Source organism: Miniopterus schreibersii (assembly GCF_964146895.1).
Source record: "Miniopterus schreibersii genome assembly, chromosome: 11".
Taxonomy (NCBI): Eukaryota; Metazoa; Chordata; class Mammalia; order Chiroptera; family Miniopteridae; genus Miniopterus; species Miniopterus schreibersii.
The window spans coordinates 12,487,750-12,513,598 of NC_138111.1; the positions used below are offsets into that span (position 1 = coordinate 12,487,750).

The 25,849-nt window shown below is 47.2% G+C and overlaps 1 protein-coding gene across 4 annotated transcripts in view; it reads right to left on the minus strand.

Moving 5' to 3' along the window:
* The window catches only part of ASTN2 (astrotactin 2), a 694,556-nt gene that overhangs the window by 510,946 nt on the left and 157,761 nt on the right, over positions 1-25,849 (minus strand). For all 4 annotated transcript variants that reach the window (XM_081150627.1, XM_081150626.1, XM_081150624.1 and 1 more), the window contains exon 3: positions 24,255-24,639. In XM_081150627.1, the coding sequence (XP_081006753.1) occupies positions 24,255-24,639 (385 nt within the window). The remainder of the gene's footprint in view (positions 1-24,254; positions 24,640-25,849) is intronic.

Here is a 25,849-nt window from a genome sequence, read left to right on the forward strand (position 1 = left end):
GTAAAAGTTCAATTCCCTACAAAAATATCAATCTAAAACATGATTCTCTCAGCAATGTAGTCCCAAAACATAAAAATCAAAAATTGCCAGAAATAAGTGAAATTGAATAGTCTAGATTTTGAATGGAAGATTTTAGCGTATCTGTCTTAGAAACAACAATATCAACAAAAACCCAGCATACAAATATTTAGATATAAAAATTTTGGTTAATAAAATTAACAAGTAGGATCTAATGGTTACACAGGGAATCTTGTGCCTGATAATTAGAAAACGCACAATGTTTCTCAGACTCACAGGAATCGTTTACAAAAAGTAGCCATGTCCCAGAGAACAAAGCAAGCTTCAACAAATAACTAACAGCTTAACAGCATCCAGATCACATTCTCTGGCAAAGTACAGTAAAATCAGTGTCAATAACAAAAAGCTTTAAAAAAGTATGTTTAGAATTTAAAACAAAAATGTTTGATATAATTGATGGTTCAAATTAGAAACAAACAAATTTGAAAAATATTTAGACGTAAATAACATGCACTCTATATAGCAAAACTTGATGTCTAAATAGAAAGTAATACTTAGAAATTAAACTTGTAATGCAAATACAGTAAAAGAGAAAGTTTGGAAATTAATAAGGTAGGCTTTTAATTCAAGAATTTAAAAAAACAACAGAGTAATAGCAAAGGATGTAGAAATAAATAACTAAGATAGCAGAAATTTATGATATGGAAAAGAAATAGCACAGAGTGTCAACAAACCATAACTTAATTGAAAAAATAAATAGAATAGATATAACACTAACAAGATTGAGAGAAGAGACCCAAATAAACCCATATCTGGAATTAAAATGAGAATATGGTTATAGACATGATAGAGATTTGAGATTTTTACTTATTTTATATATATATATATATATGTGTGTGTGTATATATATATATATATATATATATATATATATATATCCAAAAACACACACATGCGTATGGATACACATACTTCTCACACACACATATTCATACAAATATGTAAAATACTACTTGCTAAATATGTTTAAAATAATATTAAAACACAAAATATTATGTCCATAAGTGAGACAACTTAGACAAAAATCAGTGATTCTAAGCAAAAGCATCCAATAAAAAACTGACTTAAGTAGACAACTGGTATGGCCACATAAACAACTGAATCAGGCAGACAGAAATGAGCATCCGAGAAACAAACAAAAATATCAGGCCCAGGCATATTTAGGCAAAAATTACAACAAACTTTATGAGACATTCCCTACATCATACAATAGTTATACATACAAATAGTTTTACATAAAAGCATCGTAGTATAAAAAGGACGGCTCGGATAGTGTTGATATTGAAACGTACCAAAGACATCAGAAAATGTAAGGATGTCATACTAACAGAATGCGTATTACTGAAATCCACTACACAGTCAGGTTAAAAGAGAAAACATGATCATCTCCTTGATGCGGAAAGAGTATTTGATAAAATTTAACCCCCAATAATGATTTTTAGAAGTCTTGACGTACTAGAAGTAGAAGGAGAATATCTTTACTTTCAATAGCTTCCTAAATTTGACTGCTTGGCTATGTACCAAAATCTACAGAAACATAATACATAATGATAGGGTTTTTGGATTCTTCCCTTTAACAACAACAATGAACAATAACAAACATAGCATGTTCTGTCATCATTTTTATTCAATGCGAATAAAAGTCCCAGCCTAGAAGAGTAACAGGACAAGGGAACACAAATACCAGATGCACAGTTTTGCAAAATAACTGCTAATGGTCAAGTATATGATATTTTTCACACGGGAATTTTAAAAAAATCGAGAGGCCAAAAGTAATAGATAATGAATCATGTTTTCTGGATTCAAGACCAATGAAAAACTAGTATTTCTATACACAAGAAAACAGTTGAGAAATATAATAAAAATTAAAAGATATGATTTTCAATAGTAACAGAAGTGGTGATGCTTCTAGAAATTAGATGTAATAAAAGGGGTGTGACATGTGTACAGAGAAACACTTAAACCTGTATTCAAAGACGTAAAAGAAAGCCTACATAAAGAGATACGTTATTTCATGAACGGGGAGTCTGAGTTTTGTGAATTTTGGAAATTAATCTGTAAATTCAATGCAACCCCAATCCTTAACCCAGCAGGGCTTTTCCTAAAATTGGAGTAGTTTATTTTAAAATTCAAAGGAGAGTAAAGAGGAAAAACTAACCAAGACACTTAAACCAAAGCAAAGAAGGGGTCCTGACCTATCCGATAGCAAGACGTTGGAAAATGATAATAATGAAAAGCAGCGAGGTCCTGGTGCAGGGCTCAATAAACAGAACACTGAAAGCAAAGAGAGCTGAGAAACGGGCCTCCACATACACAGTCTTATAAATCAGTGGAGTAAAGATGAACTTTTAGAGCATAGACAGAGCAAATAGCTCCCCCTGTGAAAAAAAATAAAGCAAATTAAATCTCTGAATCATCCCATATACAAGCAAGTCCAAAGCTAAAGACCTGAATGTAACAAGCAAAAATCTTAAGAATTTAGAAGAGCCCGGCCGGGCGTCGCTCCAGGATCCAGGCGATCAGGGTTCGATTCCCGGTCAGGGCACATGCCCAGGTTGTGGGCTCGATCAATGACTCTCATCATTGATGTTTCTATCTCTCTCTCTCCCTCTCCTTTCCTCTCTCTGAAATCAATAAAGATATTTAAAAAAACAAAAACAAAAAAGAATTTAGGAGAACATAGAGGAGCGTCATTAAGACATTTGGATAGTGAGAGATTTCTTCCATAAATTACAAGAAATGTAAACTAGAAATGAAAACATAATGTCCTAACAGTAAAACGAAAATCTTCAGAATGAGAAAATGATTCTCTTAACGAAATAAAATGTAAGTCATAGGCTGGAAGGAGATGCTTTCAAATGACAAGGGGTTACTTATTTTTTTAAATCTGATTATCGCTAAGAAAAAGAAAAACAACCCATTAGAAACATGTGCAGTGGATGTAATCAGGAGGTTGACGGAAGAAGAAAACGTAATGTAAGAAAAGATGTTTAACCTCATTAGTCATCTCTGACATGCAAATCAGATCAAATCACAGTTACAATTTTATATCCTGCAGATGGGCAAAATGTAAGTCATCCAATAACAAGTGTTGTTCAGAATTTTGGAAAAGGGTAGTTTATACATTGCTGGTGGGAGTGTGGGAAGACATTACATTTAAAAGCACAGAGGAGAGTTTGAATTATGATCGTGGATACTACACATGAAGTAGAAGTATAAACATTCAAATAAGACAGAAACCCCAAATTTAGGGTAATGAGGAACGGAGTTGGTGGAGGAGATGATTTAGCTGTGTCATTTGTAAAAAGATATCTGACGTAGACAACAAAATATTTATATCTGTTCTAATCTGGTAAGAATATGTGTATATTATTATATTTATTGTGTGATTAAAGTAGCTTGTAATTTAAAATAAAGTTTAGGAAGATTTTTTTAAAAGGATGCAATTCAAGAGAAAGAATTATAGATACAAGGATATAAGATGAAGCCAAGAGGAAGGGCAGTGTCCAAAATGAACACTTATGGGTCCAGTACGCTCCCTAGAATTTCAGCCTCGAGTCGGGCTCTGGGTATCCCAGCAGCAGCTCAAAGAGGGGAAGCTGGTTGTAAGACCCAGATCTCCACTAACTTCAACTCCCCACAGCAACCTTAGCTCTGATTCCCGGGGCTGATGCTCCTACCTTGTGCCCGTGTAAGGCGGTGAACAGTGTCCCCAACCGGACCCCCTCAGAAGTTAGGGTGAACTGCAGCACAGACTCGTGATAGGAACGGTGCCTACAGAGGCCACGCTGGTGACCTCAACGGCTTTACGCTCCATAGCTCATTTAACACCTCCAACGACCTTTATTTTATTACCCCGTGTCAGCTATAAGGAAATCGAGGAAAAGCCAGTAAGTAGCTTCCCTCAGTCGTAGGAAGCGGAAAACCTGGAGCAGAACTGAGACTGAGGCTCTGGGATCCTTGCGTGACGTCATCACAGCAAAGGCAGTTTTGTGGAAGTCGGTCCAGGATCTCAGAGCGGGGGTCCTGGGCGTGGCCGTCTGCGTGTCTGACCTTCCAGCAGCTAGGTTTCTGGAACAGGGAAACCAGCGCTCGTGACTCCTGCTTAAGCCTGAGAACTTCTGAGTGGCAAAGCCATGGATACTACTGCCGAGCAACGGAAGACACCCCAAATTCTGCAAATAATTTTAGGGAAAAATTCAAGCATGGATCCCCTCATTAAAAAAACCCCGTTCTGGAGAGGCGCGAACAGACTGCAGAGTCGCAGGCCCTGCACCGTGGCTGTGAACTCCCGCCGCGGGAAGCCGCGCTTCGAGAGGCTGAGTGTAACAGACGGCACAGGTGTCACCGTCGGGGTAACGGCTGTGGTCCATGCAGCGACTTCCTAACCGTCCCCCCAGGCCCGTGCTTGTACCCTACATTCTCTGAGCTCCCTGCGCAGCGGGAAGAGCCCTCGGAGAACATCCATCTGCACTTGCCGCTCCTTAGCCTGACGCCATCTGAGGGCTGCAGTCACGTCTGGAACAGGACCCAGCTCTTCACCACCACCAGCGGGATCTGGGCCCATGAATGGGTCTCCAACCTCAACGCCCATGATTCTCCCCTCTTCTCACTCCGCTCCACCCCCACTGTGTCCCTTGTCACTGAAACCCATCTCAGAGCCTTGGGAGTCACACTCCGACGGGCTGTACTCTGCAACAGCTGAGCTGGACCTCTTCTCACTCTTTACTGCCCCACCAATCACCCACATAGCCACTTTGCACTGCAGTTCCTCTGAAGGGTTGCTGGCATTAAGGTCTGTCTTTCCCTCCCCCACCTCCTTGGAATGTAAGCTCCGAGAGGAACACTACTTGTCTATTGTGATCACTGCTCTGTCCCTGCCACCTGAAATGTGCCTGCACACAGTAGGTGCTCAGTGGTTACCAGTGAACAGAAGGAAAGGAAGGAGAGAGAGAAAGTAGCTGGTTTTTGTCATCATGATTCCTGGACATGATTTTAGACACATCCGTGTGCCCAACCTTGATGGCATCATGGGGTAGACTGGCTTTACCCCCAGCAATTAAGGACAAGAAAAGATGTGTGTCCAATACCAGGGGATATCGTAGACAGAATGTGGCAGCAATTTCCCCAACGCCTCTCACGAACTACCCAGGGGCAGGCAGAGAAGTGACAACACATGCCTGGAAGGCATAAAACGGAAAGGGCAAGGTTCTGGGGTCCTGGCTGGCAGGACAAGTGGGGGAAGCGCTCCTCTGCGGCTGCCCAGCCTGGCACCAGACCCTTTGCATTCCCACTTAATTAACAAGGCCCCCCAGAAGAAGCAGGCAGGGGACTCACAGCCCCAAGCCCTGCAAAACAGCATCTGCAGAGGGAGAGGGCAGGGCCCAGCTGGGCTGCGCCAGCTGCATGGGCCTTGATTAAGTTATTAGACACACACGGCTGCAGCCAGGGTGCTCCTGGGCCCAGCGCCCACAGACAGGGCTGGCTCTGCGGGGAGCTGACACAGAGGATGGGAACTGGGCTGCCTCCAGCCCTCTCTCAGCCCCTTTCCCTTCTTCCTCTATTCTTTCGTAAACACGATCGACAAGACAGATATTCCCCCACAAGTACAGGAACAGATAACTGATATGTGCACAGCCCTTTACAGTCTACATTCCACACCATTAGCTCATTCCTTTTAGTTACTCAACCCATATGTATTGAGGACCTGTTATAGGCCGGGACACATGCTAAGTGCTGGGGACAGAGTGAGTTTGAACAGACCTCAAATTCCATCTTCCTTGCAGCTTATTTCTATTGTGGAAGGGGTAACGCTGTATATGTATATATTTACATACATGTGCATGCATGTGTGTACGTGTGTGTGCATGTGAAAGATATATACAGTTGATTCTTGACCAATGTGGGGGTTCAAGTTAACCCTCCGCACAGCCAAAAATCTGCATGTGGCTTTTGACTCCCCAAAAACTTAACTACTAATAGCCTACTGTTGACCAGAAGCCTTACAGATAACATATACAGTTGATTAACACATATTTTGTGTATTATATGTATTATACACTGTATTCTAACAATACACTAAGCCACAGAAAAGAAAATCTTAAGAAAATCATAAGGAAGAAAAAATATTTACAGTATTTACTGGAAAAAATCTGCATATAAGTGGACCCATGCAGTTCAAACCATCTAGTTCAGGGGTCAACTCTATATTTTACATATAAAATAGCATTTATATTAAATATTTGATTATATATGTATAAATAATGAGCTGGAGAAGAGATAAGGGAGCCAGCATATTACCATTTCCCTCTCCCACATGAAGGATCAGAGTCACCCAGAGGTAAGATGCACCACACAGCATGAGGCGCCATCCTAATACGAGACCCCTGGTTTGTACTGACAGGCAAGAGGCAGGAGTTCTCCTTGCTCCTCAAAGGGAGTCTCTCCCCTTCCTCTTCTCAGATGCCTCCCCTTCTTGCACCTCTCTCTTGCCCTGTCTCTCCCCTTTCCTTCAATAAATCAAGGTACAACGTAAGGAAAACAGGGATGCCCCCACCCCTTGCTTGCAGCATCCCAGGCTTGCTGGGCCAGGGCAGTGGCAGGGCCTATCTTACTCTCTTATGCCCCCAACCCTAGGATTCCCTTCCTGCCTCACTGTAGATCTGTCATTCATTCATAGATGTGTTGAAAATTAGGGACTTACCTTACTCCCTCCTCCATTTATTTTGCAATCTCCTTACCCCAGACTCATCCTTCCTCTCTACCTTTCCTCCTAAGGATCTAGGGTGGAGGAGGTGAATGTTCCCCCAGAGATCACTGGGTCTCCTTTGACAGGTGGGGGAACCGAGGTCCAGAGTAGGGAAGCCTTCCTGGCATCTTCGGCACATTGAAATGCTATTTTCTGTGTGCTCCTAGAATACCTGTTCATAGCCATATTCCAACCCCTTCCTGGCGATAACTTATGGGATGCTCACTACGCACCAAGAAGTGTCCAAAACACCTTCCACAGAGTATCTCACTTACCCACCACAGCAATTTCTAATCTGGGTATGCTCATATGCCTGTCTCAGAGATGGGGAAACTGAGGCCCAGGAAAGCTAAATAACTTGCCCCAGGTCATAGAACTAGTAAGTGTCAGAGCTCAGACTGCACGCTGGCCACACTCTCAAATATATGTCATTCTGCTGTGACTACCTTTTGCCGAAATCTCTCTCACATACCATGAACTAGCCAAAGACATTAATCCCCCCTAACAACCCAGACCTTGGCACAGTGGCTCGAGTCTCAGCCTGGGGTGTGCAGTTTGGAGATGGCTTTAAGGTAACGAGACACTTCTCTCTGGCTTCTTTTTTTCACAGCATGCGAGATAGCAGGAGGGTGTGGTGGCTAAAAACACCAGCTCTGGAGGGAGACGGACACAGGGCCCAGGAAAATGGGGTGCAGGATGATACGATATAAAATAAGCACAAAGATTAAATAAGAAATTCATAAACAGTGCACAGCATAGCACCTGGAACTCAGCAGAGCAGGTTCTCCATTAAGTATTTGTCCTGATGGCTATTACCGCTCAGTGTTTTGCTTCTCTTGCCAGTTCTCCCCCCCCCCCGCCGGGTCCTGCCTTAATCAAGAGGCAGGCCCTCTCTGCGAGACTCGCCTGGGGTCCGCGAAGGCCGGGAGGGGGCCCGGCCGCTCCGGCCCACTGAGCCCGGCGCCCTCTTTCCGCTCCACACGGCCGCCTCCCAGCTGTGAAATAGGGGCGCTGCTCCACTGCGCCCAGAGCTGTCACGGGCCTGCCAATTTCACAGTTCAGGAGACCGCTGCTCCCCCCTGATGAATGGGGTTCCCGCAGCCATGGGCACGGCCGTGACACCACGGGCATGGGGCTCTCCCCATCCCCCCCACCCGCCATGCTTCATGAGGAGGGGGGAGCGGGCCAGCCTCATGCATACTCACGCAGGGGGAGATGATTTTGTAGTGCACGCCTTCCAAAAAAATAAAAGGTTTCACCTAAGTCCCTGCATTTCCCTCTGTGAACTCAGCGTGTCAGCATGCCTCGGGGAAGAAAACCACATGCGCACACACACACACACACACACACACACACAGAAACATGAAAAACCAAAACCGCTTTACACCACTGATCTGAGCAGACCTCTCTCCTGCCAAGGATGACCCAGGCAACACAGGAGATATTAAACCCTGGAGCATGGATGGGGTTATTCTGAAATTAATCCGGTTCCACCCTGTAGCCCCAGGGGAATTAGAAGAGATACAGTCCAAACTCAGCTGGGCCTGGGAGGCCTGCCCACCATCTCCCGCGTAATCACCCTCCATCTATACCATCCCTGGGCTCACTCTTCCCTGTAAAAGTAAACCAGGACCAGCTCCCCTGGTATGTTCCCTAGTGGGGCTGCAGGAAACTCCCTCATCTCAGGCAGAACCCCACCCTTCCATTCAAGATACATAACCTCCGGAAAGCCTTGTCAGCTTGTGTGCCTCAGTTTCCCCCATTGTGTACAATAGAATGCTCTGGCCCAGTCAGTCCCCCAAGCTTTTTCTTTGCAAAAGTCAAGTACTCTGTTCTTCAGCTTTTCATTTGGCCAAATATTAGGTACCCTTCTGACTTCACCTTAAACCTTCCTTCCTCAGAAAGGCCTTTCTGAATAGCCAGGAATCCCATTTCCTCTCCCAGAGCACCCAGTTCATTTCCTTCCCAGCAGTTCTGCGCTAGTTAAATTAGTAACTGTGTGATAATTGGGTCAGGGTCTCAAGTCTGTCTTCCCATTATAAGGTGGCATCTCTGAGGGCAGGGGTCATGCCGGTCACTTCCACTAGATGAATGGATGAGTAAATGAATGAATGAATGAATTGCTGAATCGGCATGAGAATTAGATGAAATAGCATAGAAAGTGCCTGACCTATTTGCAGGGCACTGGAACCATACTATAACAACTAACATCCACTGAGCTTTTTCTTCGTAAAAAGCACTCTTTTGATCCCTGTGACAGGTCCAACTCATTTAGTCCAACAACAACTCAGGGATGCACACTCTGATCTTCCCCATTTTAGAGACAAGGACAGTGAGAGAAAAGGGCCATTGACTCATTTGTCCAGGTTACACACAGCTAGGAAATATCAGAAAGTATCAGGAGCTAACAGGGACAGCCTAGCCCCAAAGCCCACATGCCTACCCACCATGCCACAGAGAGATCTCAGTGCCATCCCTTCGCCTTCCCTCTTGGATTTTTCTCAGCCCTAAATACCCTGGTTGTAGGCTCTCTTCTCCTCAAAGTCTCTCCTGATTTGCCAGGGCCACTCTCTTGCTTCAGGAAACCCACAACCTTTTTCCCCAAACCTATGGGTAAGACAATTAAAGTTACAAAATGTAGCCCTTGAGATCAGAACATTCTCTACCACCCTCTGGCCCTTTTATAGGAGGGGAACACCTCATTATCTTAGGACTTGAGGGAAGTTCCCACTCTTACAGGGGATATTTCTTCCAGCGCAGAAAATGCTTTCTCCTGCAGGGTCCTACAGGGAGACATTCGGGCCCCAGGACCAAACCAACCTACACCCAGCAGGGCCCTTAGAATGCCCATGTCACCTTCCTCCTGAGATACGGACAGGCTGAGAGCTGAGTAAGAGCGGAGAGATCTCACAGTGCACCCGATCGTGCATAAACGGCCAGGCTGGGGTCCGGGGCGCAGGACTCAGCCAGGGCCCCACGGCGCGCTGAAGGCAGGGCCCAGGCTCCCTCACGCCTACTCAGCACCCTCCCCTTTGTCTCCACTGCTTTCTCTTCCCCAAAGGAGAGCCATGGGCACAACATGCAGTCACGGCCAAGGACAGGGCTGGATGAGAGGGATGGAGCTGTGCTGAGCTGCCTGCGTGTCCCCAGGGCACGGCTGCCTCCCTGGGGTGATGGACAGAGCCAATCAGTCTGCACTTAGCATCATTATAATGAAGCGAAGGCCTCATTCACAACAGGGGTGATAAGGAAGCGATCTCTAGCTCTAACCACCTCCTTGTGACACAGACAGTCCTGGAGCCAAGAGGCTTGAGACTCGCCTCTGAAATCTGTTAGCCTGGTTACAATGCCAGTTGCTGGTGCCCCTTTGCCTTCTGCATCATTCTGTACAAGGAGGTACGAGGAGATCAGGGTTTATAAGAGTAAAATCCTCCCTCTCTTCCTCCTAAAGACCTTTTTTCTCCAATAACTTCTCTCCCCTACACACACACACACACACACACACACACACACAAGTGCCATTAGTCGTGCCAGCGGGGCATGTGGCACTGTGTTCTGGCTCAGCTTCCACTGGTCTCCTGCCATATGAATAACCTCAGCCCAAGAATTCTGGGGAAAGGGGTAGAAAGTGAAGAATATAAGAGTTTGGGCCTGCGAAGGTCCAAGCTGATCATTAGACAGATGGGAAGACTGAGGCTCAGGAGGGGGGATATGATTTTCCCAAGGTCATTAATATTTATGGCAGGTGGCCTCTGCACTAGGCTCTTCATATGTTATTAAATTTCACTCTCAAACCAACCCCAGGAGCCCGACACTATTATTAAACCAGTTTCATAGATGAGTTAACTTATCCAAGATCAAGGTGCTTTGGAGGTACAGGATTCATACCCAAGCCTGCCCCATTCCAAACCCATCATCCTATAGCTGCCATCTCCCAGAATGCCCTGATGTCATGGTTTTGCTCTGGTTCCCGGACTAGCACATCTTTAAACATTTCTGTAAGTTAACAGTTGGTTGAATCCCACCCTCTCTTACATGCACTGGTAGGGTGCTAGATATTGAAAGGAATCCTGTGGTGAATGCTTCTGTAAAATAAAGAACCGTTTAGGAAAATAATCTGTCACTCCCTGATTTCTCTCTTTGCTAAACTGAGCTATTCACCAACCAGGCTCTTCTGAAGCAAGGCACACCAGCCCTGCTCTGAGAAGATGGGCTCCCCACTGCTTGGACGGGACGGGAAGATGGGAGGGCGAGCCGTCCCCATGGCTGCCTGCTCTCGGGAACAGCAGCTGCTTCAGGGCCCAGAGGGAGCCCTGCTGAGTCCTCTGAGCCTCTGCCACCCGGGCGAGGTGGTGGAACCGCAGCTCCGCGTCTGAGCAGCAGACGACAGCCCAGATGAGCTTGCAAATGATGACATGGCCTGTTGCGAGGATCTGCCCACTTGGACACTCAATATTGAACATGACGGATTTCCTCGTGGAGCGTCTTATCTCGTGAGGGACAGAGAGGAGGGAGGAGTGGGAGCCGTGAGGCAGTAGGGGCCAGGTTAGGAGACAAAGCGGTCACTCCCTGATGGGGCAGAAGAGGAGGGGACAGAGGGACAGGGATTCATGAATTTAGCAGCGCTGCGTGCTAAAGACGGCTCTTTCTCCGGGAACCTGCGGCTGTTTTAAGATCAGCCCTGGTCCCTGTGTTCTAGCAACAGCATTGGTGAGGGGTGACAATCCAAGGTCACGCAGCCCCGGGTACAAATCCCGGCTCTAACACAAAGCATGTTCCTGGGCGAGCTACTTGAGTTCTCCCAGCAACGGCTTCCTCATTTGAAAAAGGGGACAATTAGAGCTCCCGACAATACCTTTTATTTATGAGGATTAAATGTGTAAATATTTATTAAGTGCTAATATGGAGCACAGCCCATATAGGCTAGCTAATTTTACCCCTATTGCAACTCATAAGAAATCCTCATCATTGGAACCAGTCTGTTCTTTGAAACCTGAACAAGCTGAATGAAAACACTCAATGTCAGTCATTCATTGAGTCATTGACTCATTCTATTTATCCACTCATTCAAGAAATATTTATTTTGATGCCTGCTCTGTGCCAGGCAATGTTTTCACCAGCATTAAACAAAACAGACAAAATACAGAAGGGGAGACAGACAACAGACACATAAATGTGTATAATGGGTCAAATGGTGATAATGGATATGAAGAAAGAGAGGAGGGTATAAAATAATAGACAGTGTGAGGTATGTGCTTGTGGTTGTGTATATTGCGCTGTTTCATATGGGGTGGGAAGGATGACCTCAATGACAAAGTGACTTATGAGGAAAGGCCTGGAGGGAGAGAAGGAATAAGCCATGCAGGTATCTGGGGAAAGAGCTATTCAGGGAGAGAACAGTGATGCAAAGGCCCTGAGGTAGCTTCCTCCAAATGGATCCTTACAGATGACAGACGCCATCCTATGTTTGCGCAGTGTACTAGTTTACGAAAAGCATTCACCTCCATCATCGTTTGGTCATCCCACATTCTGACAAAATTGGCATCTTCACTTTGCCGACGTGACAACTAAACCTTGGCAATATTGACATTTGGAGTAACTCTTTACTGTGCAGGCCGTCCTGTGCCCTGTAAACTGTTCAGCAGCATCCCGGCCCTTGTCCACTGAAAGCCAGCAGCACCTCCCACCTCTCCCCAGTCATGACAATCAAAAATGTCTCCAGTAAAGTGGGAGGATGACAAAATCACCCAACTTAGAAAAAATAAGTGACGAGTCCAAGATCTCAACATTAGTGGGCAGATAAGGTTAACTCCTAACCCAGCTCTCCCAGTCAAGAGAAGTGTAGGCCAACCCCCTTCACCAGCATGCGGAGTTCTCTGAAACCAGGCTGTGTACAGTAACTGTCTGGGTGGCGTGCAGTGTACTAGGGGGCGAGGGGGAAGGGAAAGCAGGGGAAGAAGAAACAGTGGGCAGTCCTCTCCATTTTGCTGACCACTGGTTTCTACTCCCATACAGAACAGCCAAGCCAAGGAAGGAAAAATGCCTATTCCCCATCCCTGTGTCATTGCTGGTTACCCAGGAAACTGAGTGGCCAAGACTCTTTAGAAACCTGACTCTTGTCCTGCAAGGGACAGAGTGGCTCCTGGCCAAGATACAGGGGTGTTTTTTCTCCAGTATTCATCCCACAGATGAGGAAACATGCATAGAAGAGACTGAACAGCCTGTTTAAGGTAGCATAGCCTTAAAACGCAAAGAAGAAAGGCAATGACATAAATGCTCAGCTTGGAAATGCCAAGGAGCAAGAGTCTGTGGGCCACTGACAAGGTCAGCCACATCATAAGAATCGCATTGCAGCCAGGTACCCGGTGGGGACCATCTGCTCACATGTAGGTTGGTGGCCTCTATGGTCATGTTCAGTGGGCACCATTGCACCTGCATGTGACTGAACCTCTGTGGATGTCCTTCCCCCAGGAGCCTGGAGCCAGAGCTGGACGTCAGGGCTCACTGCTTCATAATCCCCATGAACTCCCTGTCCCGCACCTGAGACTGGGGGAAAGATCTTGTCTGCCAGACATCCTAACCGTCACAGACAGAAGCCATCCTCTTCCTGAGCAATGGCCGATGGAAGAGACAAAAAACATTCATTTCATACATATTTAGTAATCTCCTGCAATATGTCAGAACCAGGAATAAGAGAGGAAAAAGCACCCCTTCAGAAGGGGTGTGGTGGAAATTTTAAGATGACATCAGATGGAAAGTCAGTCTGTATTAGAACCACCACCTCCACCACCTCCATCCCCTAATACACAGAAATACCTAGTATTAATTTGCTGTGCAACCTCAGATAAACCCTTCCCCCTCTCTGGGCCTCTATTTGCTCAGTACAATGAGCATTTTGGACAAAATAACAATAACAGCTTTACTTTATTAAGTCAAAGCAGTGTGCTAAATATTTTACATAATCTCCTTTAATTCTCACAAGCATGCTGCAAAAAGCAATCCCCTTTTAGAGATGAGGAGACTGAGTCTCAAGAGACGTCAGCGACTTGCTCCAGTTTCCACACTTGGTAAGTTCAGGAGCGAGGCTTGACCCCGGTGGGTCTGATTGGAGAGCTGGGCTTCGTCCCTACTCTCTGTTCTGCTGCCCAAGTTCTCGGAGGCCTCCCGGTCTCCGAGCTGCTGCCTCTCGCTGGAAACACACAGCTCATGAAGCTGGGGAGAAGGGGGGATGGTGTCTTCTTCTGCCACCACCCTGAGCATCCCTCCTCCGGGTACCAATGGGAGGTCGATATGCATGCGTTCGGGAAGGCCCTGGAGATCTAGCCCCCCCCCCTGATACAAAACAGGAGGTGAATTTATTGCTCCTGTGGGCTTCTTTGTTCCCACTGCTCAGACAGCAAGGGCAGCCTGGATTCCTCCTGTCTCTGGGAGAGCACTTGAGCCCAAGAGCCCAGAGGGACAGGGAGGACTTTGGGTAGGGAGGTGCATCAGGTGGCGTCTGTGTTGAAATGGAGAGAGCAGCCCTTCCGGAGGAGGTGCCGCCCTCAGGCTCTACCAAGTGCTGGAAGACCTGGAGTTTCCAGAGCCTGCGATAATCAAGTGAGACAGAAATGTGGACTGGGATGTGAAGTTTCCCAGTTTATAAATATTGAAAACTTTATTGGAAAATGTGCTCTCAATGCAAGCAAAACAAACAGAGCTGGGGGCTAAATTCTACCTCTAAGAGTCCAGAGAGCAACCTCTATTCCCTGACCTCCCCAGCCTCTTCCCTTCTGAATGCCAACTCCATGCTTAAGCCTCTCCTCATGTGGCCCTATTTGCTTACCAATTTGCTAAAAAATTACTTCCCTGTTTTCCAGTGGTTTCCCATCTCACTCACAGCAAAAGCCTCTATCCTTACCTATCAGGCGCTATGTGACCTCAATGTCTCTGTGGCCCAATGTGTCTCACTGCTCTCTTCCTCATACTGCATTTCCTAGCCCTGAAATGCTCTCAGCTCACCAATACCCCAGGGCCTTTGCACTTGCTAGTTCCTCTGCCTGAAAAGGTCTTTCCCTAAATATCCAAATGGCTAATTGTTTCATTTACTGTAGACTGGTCCTCAAATATTACCTCATCAGTGAGGCCTTTCCTGAGGGTGCTAATTCCCTTCCTTCTTTTATTCTCCCCAACTGCAATTCTCATGATTTGATATTATATCTATATAACTCCACATAACCTCATATATGTTCTATAATTATATAGTATTTATTCTTATAATATATATTTATAAAATATTTGTATTTCATATTTAATATATTTCTATTACAAATATGTTCCTTATAATATATTTTATATAATTTTTTCTTGTTCATTTGTTTATGGTCTTTTCCCACTAGCAAGTAAGTTCAACAGAAATAAACTTGTAAATATTTTATTCACTGCTTTATCCTCAGTGCCCTCAATAATGCCTGACACATAGTAGGCACTTAATTAAAGCTTAAGTTAATGAATAAAAAATAAATGAAAAAAATTTTTTCCTTATTTAATAAATATTTACCCAGACTTCCTGACGCAAAGATACTGAGCTAAACATTTATCAAGAAGTCTGAAACATTCAGACCATTTGACCCAATAATACAGAAATAATACGGAATGGCAAAAAAACAAATGCAAGCTCAAAAGTGTTTGTTGCTGATGAAAAAAAAAAGGAGGGGGGGGAAGCAACTGAAATGGGCACCAATAAATAAACTACGAGGTCGTTAAGAACGACAAACATGTAGAAATCCTTATGGAATAATATTCAGTAAGAATATATAATAAAATACAATATAGGTCTTCACTTTCGATACGTAAAAGAAGAGAGGAAAAGTGGTAAAAAGTTACCGTGGCTCTTTGAAGAGGTATTCTGAAAAATACAAATTCATGCTTAATTTTTTAAACTTTGTACAATGAGCATACATTTTACAGGTAGGAACTGTTAGGTAGAGCAGGGCCAGCCGTGGGGGAAGAGGGGGATTCCTGCGTTCCTGCCCGACGTGGGCGAGGGCATGGGAGCCAGGCAGGCCGGGTCCCTGTGGGAGACAGACGGAGGCGGAGCTGCCAGGCCTCTGCGTGACAGCCAGGGCCCCCGGGTGATTTGCAGCCATTGCAGGGAGGCCTGGAAGGGAGGTAGAGTCCCTGACTGCTGCCAAATTGCTCCAGCTCTGATCCATCAGGAAACAGCCTCCCCAGCCCGACGTTTATCAAGCCTCTGTCACCCTCACTTATCAGTGTGGGGTGCCGCCCTGCCTGGCGCAGTCTAATCAAGTCAGGATGCCCAAGGCTCCCTGCAGACCCAGGGGAAGGGGCTCTGGGAGCAGGGAGATGGGGAGAGGGGAGGGGAAGAGCAAATGTTCAGGCAATGTCCGTTTGTTTTGCTATCATGGCAATTAATGCCGGGAAGTGACATTTTAAGGGGCTCTGGTGACAGCTTTGGTGACACTTCTGTGTGTGATCCCATGACAAGTCTCTGTCTGTATCTTATTCTAGAGAGGATGCTGCCTGGGGCTGCCGGCTCCTGCCTGTGGAAGGCGGCTCCCTCTGCCTTCGCCAGGCCAGGCGCTCAGGCACTGGGGCCAGTGTCCAAGGCCCAGAAATCAAAGCCCAAAAGCTCTGCTGAGAGTTAGGGTCTGGTCTTCCACCATGTGGTATGATTAACTGGGGCAAAAACGAGCCTTCTACCATTCCGCCAGTGACCAACTGCACTTTCAAAGAAAAAACACACACACAAAACCAACTTCTTAATTCTGAATACTTCCCAGGCCGGCTAGTTTAAAGAAACCTACTTTTTCAACCACAGATTTTATCTCTTTGTTTCCCAAGAAGTAGTACGACAAAAATGGAGTAGAAACAGATTAAATTCAAGTTTGCCATCTGAGAATTAGAAGGGATTACTTAGACGGTGTTTAATCTCTAACCCTGCTACGCCATCCTTGGCAGATGGCTCTCCAGTCTTGTCTGAATACTTCCGAAGACAAAGAGTTTACAATCTTTAAAATTAAGAAGGGAGCCCGGCCGGGGCGTGGCTCAGCGGTTGAGCGTCAACCTAGGATCCAGGCGATCGGGGTTCGATTCCCGGTCAGGGCACATGCCCGGGTTGCAGGCTTGACCAATGACTCTCTCATCATTGGTGTTTCTATCTCTCTCTCTCTCCCTCTCCTTTCCTCTCTCTGAAATCAATAAAGATATGTTTAAAAAATAAAATAAAATAAAATAAAAATAAAATGAAGAGGGGGAGGGCAATGGAGATGTAATAAGTTGTTAGCCAAATGACATTCAGGATGCTGCAGGGATAAATACAAGGTGGCAAATCAAAGCCAGCAGTGGACTGAACTCTAGAAACGAGGGTGTAAGTAGAGCCTCACCACCACCCTCGATTTGATTTCTCTGAGCCCAAGTAAGGCTCCTTGTCTCTCAACAGTGTTCAGTAGCACACAGAGTTTATCATACAGTGTTTATGAAGCCATTCTATAAGTGATAAAGGGCTACATGAAATAAAGCAGCTATTACTGTCTTATACTCTAAACTGTGAGCTTCCAGGAGGAAATGATTTCCCACCTTGCTTCCTGTCTTCTGCATTAAACACAGTGCTTTGCACATAGTAGGTGCTCGGTAAACATCTGTGAAATAAGCAAGTGAATGAGTGGATAAATAACTGAGTAGTGACGGAGAGGTGTACCCAAAGAGAAGATGCAGGGACTCAAATGCCAGCCCATCTCTGCGCGAACAGCGGAAGGAGATGCAGAGGAGCCAGAAGGCGCCAAATAGCCTCTGGGATGTTGCCCAGGGCAGACTTCAAAGAGTGCTTTGAACAAAAAGAGGGAGCAGGACAGCAGGGCGCTTCGGCGTAAGAAAGCCATGTACCTAATCTTCTTTTTATGCTGGACAGCCCATCTTTCAAAAATAGCCTTATGTGGAATCCCAAAGGATGGAACAGTTTAAAGCAGTCCTGCTCTGGCTAAGACAAGTCTATCTATTCTGCCTTCTTCCTGTCGCCAGGCAGCTCAGGTGGCACCCTCAAGGCTCTGTCAAAATGGGAACTGCAGTTAAAAAGGGAGTTTCCACAGGCTCTTTGAGAACCTGCATCTGGGGCTCCAGGACCGGTGGGAACAGGGAGGCACTGAGCTGGAGCTTGAAGGATGGGTGGTGTTTCCCGAGCAGAGGGGAAGAACTTTGGGGGGGGGGCTAGGGGGTAGAGGAACGTTTAAGGAAAAAAGATAGAGGAGACACAAAGGGTCCACTGGGAGAGCAGGGTGACCCGCTTTAACAGAAAGTATGGAGATGATGGGACCGGTGGGCCAGAGAGTTGGGTGAAAGACACCAATAGATTGGCCACAGGGACAGTGTGGGTGAGACATAAAGCTGTCGTGTGGGCCTTGCCTGTCTCAGGCACCACTCAGAGCTCCTCCATCAGCCCTTTACCTTCAGTCCCCTGGATTACATCCATCCTCCAAATCTCTGGGCAAGGAGCACCTGCAGGACACTGTTACAGGCCCAGTGACCAGGGATCTGTCCCTCTGTGGAACTCCCAGCACAATATAGCCTCTCTAGGGGCTGAAAGGTATTTGAAATTCAGGTTATGACCCACTCATAAACTGCGAAATTAATTCTGTGGCTCCTGCCAGCATTTAAAAGATAACATAAAAAGAATAGAAAATGTCAGAGCATGTCAAACGTCAAAGGGTAAGTATTCTTTTGCAAAGCTTATCTTAGAGACGTGCACACACACATTCACATGCATATATGTGTGACCACTGTGCAAAGTATATTTCTCATTGTGATTGGTGTTTAACATTTTTGATAAAAAGGCATAGCTTGCAAGAGTCTCAGCCTGTGTCTTACCTCTCCTGGTAAATTAGTGGGCGGGATTAATGCACACTGTCCTTAGAACATGCTTGGGTTTGGGAGTCGGGCAAAGCTGGGTTCAAATTATGGCTCCATTACTTTTAGCTGTATTGAAATGATCTCTAAATTTTGATAATTTCTTCCTTATGAGATGGATGGGAAGATTCAACAGACCATTGATTTGGAAAATACCAGAAAAGGTTTGTACAGTTCCAAAAAAGGGTAAGTAGTCCATGCAGAGGTTACAGCCTGTGGAAAGGCTCTAAGGTATGTATTCACCCATCCAATTCATTTTCCATTCCTCCATCTAATGGTCTAACACATATTTTAACACCTGTTATGTGCCAGTCACTGTATTAGACACAGATCACACCCAACAGACCTGGTACACAATCTCACAGAACTCTGAACCTAGTAAGAGAATAAATATATTGAATAAATAAACACAAACGATAAAAAGTAAGATTACAGAAACAAACAGGAGAGTGGACAGAAGACAAGAGAGGAGAATTCATAGAGAAAAGAGTTTATCTGGTGAGGCAGGACTCAAGCTAAGACCAAAATAAAGAGGAGGCGACCATGACAGAGGGGGGAAGGAAAGATGAAAATCTGTTCAAGAAAAGATAACCGTGGCATATGCAAAGGGCCTGTGGAGGAAGAACCTCAGCAAGTTTAAAAAACAGCCCAGCCGGTGTGGTTCCTGGTTGAGCGTCAACCTATGAACCAGGAGGTCACGGGTTCAATTCCAAGTCAGGGCACATGCCCAGGTTGCGGGCTCGATCCCCAGTCGGGGGGGTGCAGGAGGCAGCCGACCAGTGACTCTCTTTCATCACTGATGTATCCATCTCTCCCTCCCTCTCCCTTCCTCTCTCCGAAATGAATTTAAAAATCACACATATTTTTAATTTAAAAAAAAAACAGAATAAAGGCCATTTTGGCTGGAGCCTACAGGGTGAGGGTCAAGAGCAGTGAGAATTCTGGGGAAACTTTGAGGGATCACAGAAGAGAGGCTGCTGTGTGTAGGGTGGGGGAGGAAATGCATGCCGGCGGGAAGTACCAGGAGGAGGTGTTTGGGGACATCAGGGAGACGTGATGCAACTTGAAGAGGGGATCTGAGCCAGGGTGCGGAGAGGGGGCTGGAAACCCAGGCTGGAGCCTCTGTGAAGACGTCTGGATATCAAGATAAGGTACTGACAGAAGTGCTGCTATGAAAGAGCCCTGAAATTTCAGAAAGAGCCGTACAAGGATGACATTTACCTGGCATTCACGGGACTGTCAGAAGGGTGGGTTAATAAGCAGCTCCTAGGTACTCTGTCACCCTAGAGTGCTTTATTGACACCAAACACGAGTTCCCTGAACCCGTGGGGACCACTAACACACTCCAAAAAACCAGGATCTCCCTGTTGCGAAGTCCCTTCTGCCAACTGAGCTCAGAATTACCGTGTAGCAGCTTCCTGCCTGGGAGAACAGATGTTAATTGCCTATTTTTCTTCCCAGATTTGTGGGGAGCTCATGGTTGCTACACTTGAGCTATCCGTGGGACTGAAGAGCCTGGCGCCCTCCCAAGGATCGTGAGATTCGGGGTGGCTGTGGCGAGGTGCGAACACCTCCCAGCCCCGCCCTCCCCTGAGGGCTCGGGTGCCAGAGTTTAACCTGGCTCTGCCACCTTCCAGCTGTGTGACCTCAGACGAGACACCTCAGCTTTCTCTGCTGCAGACTCCTGCTCTGCAGAGTGGAGGCAATATTAGTGCATAACTCACAGGGTAAGGTGTGAATGACATAATTCGTGGGAAATTCCCAGAACAGTGGTTATCCCTAAGTAGAGGGCAGCTGCCTTCAGGGGCAGCAGCAACAGCACTGGTTTCCTAGCCAACCCTTCCCTCCCCCTGCCCCTGGGGGTTAATGACAAATGGCTCGATGAGATAATGCACAGGACAGCAGCTGGGTTGTTATAGGGGCTCAGTAAACATCCCTTCCTCCCCATCTCTCCACAAAGTCCCATTCGCCCCGAGAATGTCCTGGCCTGTGATCCTGAGCGACACTAAGCTTTGTTTGGGCTACTGGCCCCATGTCAGAGACACTGTGACCCCTCCCTGTCTGTCATTGGGTCCCGCTGCTGGTATATGATGCCACATCTCTTTCCTTCTGCCACCCAAGGTCCTCAACCAAAGTAGAAGAAAAAGACACGTCTTTATGCTGCACCACCTCACCCAAAGAATCCCTGCTCAGGGGAACTAAGAGGAGGGACTTCTCACAAGGAGAAGAAATGGACCAATGTTAATTAGTAAAAACAAAAAATCAAAAAAGAGAACTGCACATATAAAGTGATGGTAAGTATATAGATACAGGCCAGGAGGGCTCATGAAAACATGCGAATAGCCAGTGCGGCCAGGTAGTGGGCTGCTTGAGCAGACCGGTGCAGGAGAGCCTATACAGTGCATCTTGAGAGTATAAGACCAATTTTTAAAATGAATAAATATGGCAGAACTCACCAAAACTACAAATGTGTAATTTATAATTACAAATGTATAATGTGCTCCCTTTGATGCAGAGACTATGCTTTTGGGCACCTGTCTTACAGAAATGGTCTCACGCTCTGGAAGATCCATGTGTGCATGCGTGTGTGTGTGTGTGTGTGTGTGTGTGTGTGTGTGTGTGTTTGCAGGATATTTATTAGCTTATTGTAACTGCCAAAAATCGAGATAATGATGAGCTACAGGGGGTAGTAAAGGAAACGGTGCCTTTCGAATATTCATATGCTGGGATCCTGTAGAGCTTTCGACAAGGGTGAGAGGTGCGCAGGGCTCACATGGAAAGAGGCTTTCCCTACATTGTTGGGAAACCAGCACGCTGCTCCGGAATGATGTATGCGGCTGGACGGCCCCACCGTGTATACCTGTGTGCACTGGGAAATGCCAGAAGAGCATAAATCAAACTATTATAAAGGCTTAGCCTTTGGGTCCTGTCAGTGGGAGAGGGTGGAGAGACAAAGTAGGGTTTTAGTTATTGCTTTCCACGACTCAGACTTTCCTTCTCTCACATATTTCTTTTTCTTTTCTTTCTCTCTCTCTTTCCTTTCTTTCCGCTCCTGCCCTGATGGTGGCCGGGATACACTATTGAATGAAGTGCTTTGTTTTATTTCAAAGTGTACTTTATTTTAAAGCCTATTCAGTGGAACGTTTGGAAAAATAACTTTGCTCAGACGAAAACAGGTGAAACAAAGGCACGGATTTGCAGGGTGACTGAGAGTTTTGCCCAAGGCCTCGCAGCCAGTGAACTGAAGAGCCCGGCTCCAGTCAAATCCGCCACCTCCGCCCCACCGGCTGCCTTGCGGGGAGGATCGATTGGGTCTCACGCATCCACCACTCCCTCTCCTGGGATTTCTCTTCTGTGCTTCTCAACACTGGAGCTGAGATCCCAGAAAATAAGGGCCTAGCTGTTATTGTTGGAAAAGAGTTCTGCTGGAAAGAAAACACGCGGGAAAGAGTGGCCCACTGGGAAGAGGGGGCCAATAGCACCTTCCCCTACTTCACAGGAGTTTGTCTTCTGTATCCTCTGGATTCAGCGCCATTCTGTCCCCTGGGCTGCCACCATCGTATGAGTCAGATACCTTCCCCGCCAACCATGAGAGCAACTCAGAGAGGCTCTGCAGGCGGCTAAAATACACAGCAGCTAAAATCGCAAGCCTGTGTGTGTTCTCTTTAAGGAGCACAGGGCCTGGATGGCCCCGTCTCCCAGTGAAACAGGCCATGCCCGCGATGCGACGTGGGCATGACAGATGTCTATGGCAAAGGTTCTGGCAGGAAGCTGAGGCTCGCTGCTGGGGATCTGGGCTCTTACCTCAGCTCTGCCACGTCCTTGCTGTGTGACACAGAGGCCCAGGGCCATGCGAGCCTCAGCTTTGGTTTCCTAACCCGCATCCCCGTTTTTTTCTCCTGGGAGGGTAACGGCAATGTGAAGGCAGAGGCTCTGCCCTCCTCCCCTCTACTGCAGGGTCTGTCCTGGCGTCTGGCACAGTGCAACGACTGTGAGGACTGATGGCAGGAACGACAACAAGAGAAACGTGTGCTGAACATTGACTGCATCTCCTCATTTAAATTTCCTCACCACCCTGTGAGGCAGAATACAGTGTCGTGCCCCTTTTATGGGAGAGACACGGGTGGCCGTCTACGGTCCCAGAGCTAGTAAAGGTGAATGGAAGACTTAATTTCTGAGTCATTCTACCTCCTGAGCACAGACTCTTTATGGCCACGTTGTATGGCCTTCCAGTTTGAGGGAGGGGAGGAGAGAGGGCAGTAACCTGCCTCCGAGACCCATTCCCCACTTTGACGATGTTTGCTGTTCTGCATGTGGAGCTCGGTGGAGGCACGTGTGGGGCGTGGCTCATAAAAAGATGCACCTGAGAGGAAAGATCTTAGGCGCAGAGGAGAAGACTGTGGAGTTCAGAGCTGTAGGGCTTAGCCAAGCACTGAGGGTTCCTCTTAGCCCTCGGAGAGGAGTGGGTCAGTGTCAGAACTGGGGTCCCCAGGCCAAACCTTTAATCTGTTATCACCAGCATCACAAAGACAATGTGGAGACAAAGCAGGACGGTACGTCTGTGGCATTTATCTAAAGGAAAATAGCCAAATTCCACCTATAAACAAGCTGGAGCCACAGACACTTAACAAAGGCAAGTGTGAACACATCGCGGGTGTATGACCAAATCATTAACTGTCTCCAACAGACTAAATGATGTCTTTGAAATAGCAAATATGAAAAAGAGTGAGGGGTTTTCCGCATCAAACATTCCAGTATGAGCCAGGAATAGTTGCAAAATATAAATGCAACCTTGGGCTGCATCAACAGAAACATTAGAGCTAGCAAGAGGGAGGTGAGAATCTCGCTTTGCTCGGCACGGGAGCATTCCCACCTCAAGGAAGAGGAGTGTCAATTCTGGTGTTCCACTCCAGGAAATACAAACTTAGAATCTCCACCTAGAGGGCAGTGACCAAAATGATAAAATATCTGAAAACTACATCATGTGAGAGAGCTGAAGAAACTGGGATTGTGTATTTAGGTTGATTTCCAGAAGTTACAGGGAGTGGTTTTTTTGTGTGTTTTTTTTCCCTGTTGTCAAATTTCCCAAGAGATGCCTTGGAGAAGGAAGATAAGATTTACTTTCTTTGCGGACCTGGAAGGCCAGGAAAACACATTTCAACTCAATGTAAGGAAACACTTTCTAACTGCAGTGTCTGGAAATGAGATGAGCTCTCTCCTGGGTAGTGAGGCGGCCATCGAGGGGGCGAATCAAGGGACACCTGAGAGGTGTTGGACTCCATACCTTCTGATGCTCCCGGAAACTCCAATTCCAGGAACACGGACACTTTCCCCGCACCCTCCTCCCTTCACTCTGCACCAAGAAGAGAGAGCAAACTCTGCTAACCCAGCAGAGGCTGCCCATCGATCCTCGAGGGCTTAGCCCAGAAGACAGCACCGGTGTCCCCAAACCCCCGCGGCTCCCACGCCTCTTCCCAGCTCCCCCAAAACGGCCCCTGGAAGGTGGGATGCACCAGGGCGGACTCACCTTTCTTCTCAAAGTCGCCCTTGTCCTCGCCCGGCCGGCCCAGGCTGTCCAGCCCGTGGGTCCCCTGGCTGCCGAAGTCGTCGTCGCGGGCGACGTGGTTGGCGCGGCGCGGGGGCTCCTCGTCGTCCTCGTAGTCGTAGTCGTCCAGGATGGGCGTCTCGCGGATGGGCACCCCGATGACCGAGCCGTGCGCGGGCCGCCGCGGGCCGCGGAAGCTGTCGCGGGCCTGCGGGCCGAGCAGCACCGACGGGATGTAGTGGATCTCGTGCGTGGCCTCGGTGCTCGCGCTCTTCTGCGGGGCGCGGCGCCGCCTGTGCCAGCGCCGCTGCGCGAACAGCGCGGCCGTGAACACCAGCAGCAGCAGCAGCAGCGCGATCAGGCCACCCTGCAGCGGAGGGAAGGGCACCAATGGGCGCGGCTCTCCACGCACCACCCCAGGGGCCCTTCTGGGCGCTGCAGGCCCATCGGCGGCCTCCAGGCACTGGGGGAGGGGGGGCTGGGGCTGGAGCCCGCCACCCGGGTATTTCCCACAGCTCCCGTCCAGGGCGGGAGCTGGAAGGTTTGCATCCTTCCAGCCTCCCCCCACTCTCCAGAAGCATCTCCCAGGAAGGGGGTGGGCCCTCTCGGTTATCTTGCCTCTGGGAGCCTGGAGGCTGCCTCTCTGCAGTTGGGGAGGACCACCCCCTGTTGCATGCCGGAGGGGGGCTGGATGCAGAAATCAAGACTCAGAAACCCCACCGTGAGCAGAGTGAGATCCGAGTCTCGGTCTCATTTTTTTGTGTTTGTTTTGTTCGGTTTTGCTTTTTAGCTCTTAAGCCTGTGTTCTTTCGAACACATTCCTGTGGCCGATTGCTCTTCCTTGACTATGATTTCATGGAAGGCGAGGGCAATTTCTGATAACTACCTGTGTAACATCTAATAGAGGTGACGGATGTTAACCCTGAATACATCACCTGAGGGGGGTGACTGCTGTTAAGAATACCTGTGTAGGCCAGGAGCATTTGTCACTAAAGGGGCCAGCTATCCTGCCGGCTGCATTGGGAAACTATCGCGCTATAGTTGCAAGGACCTCAGCAAACTGAGCTAGACGTCATCACCTCCATGGGGCTGGGGAGTGGATGGGCAGGTGAGCTAACAGGTGGCCAGGTGGCAGGTATGGCTAACAGCCCTGCCTTGACTTTGGCCATGAGCTACTGCAGGATCCCCAGGAAGGTTTCTCTGGATGCCAGAACTTAAAAATAGATCCACGAACCAAACAGAGCTTAAGAATGTGTTTTTATGTATATTTGTATGTATGCGTGTAATCTGTCAAAACATAAAATTTGTGTATAGTTTATCACCTCTGAGCCTTAAAACACAAGAACAGATCTTTCTCCCTCCACAGAATATATTGTTCCTGTGACTGGAAGTCATGTGTGACATGGTTTTGAGCTGTCAGGTTTTTACATCAATGACAAGAAAGGAAAGAGACATGGGGGGGGGGGGTGAAGGGGAGTGAGATGGAAAGATCAGAGGAAAGGACAGTGAAGACTGAAAGGAGGCAGGAGGAACACTAATCCTTGGTAAAAACAATAGTAGACCTTCTCCTTACTATT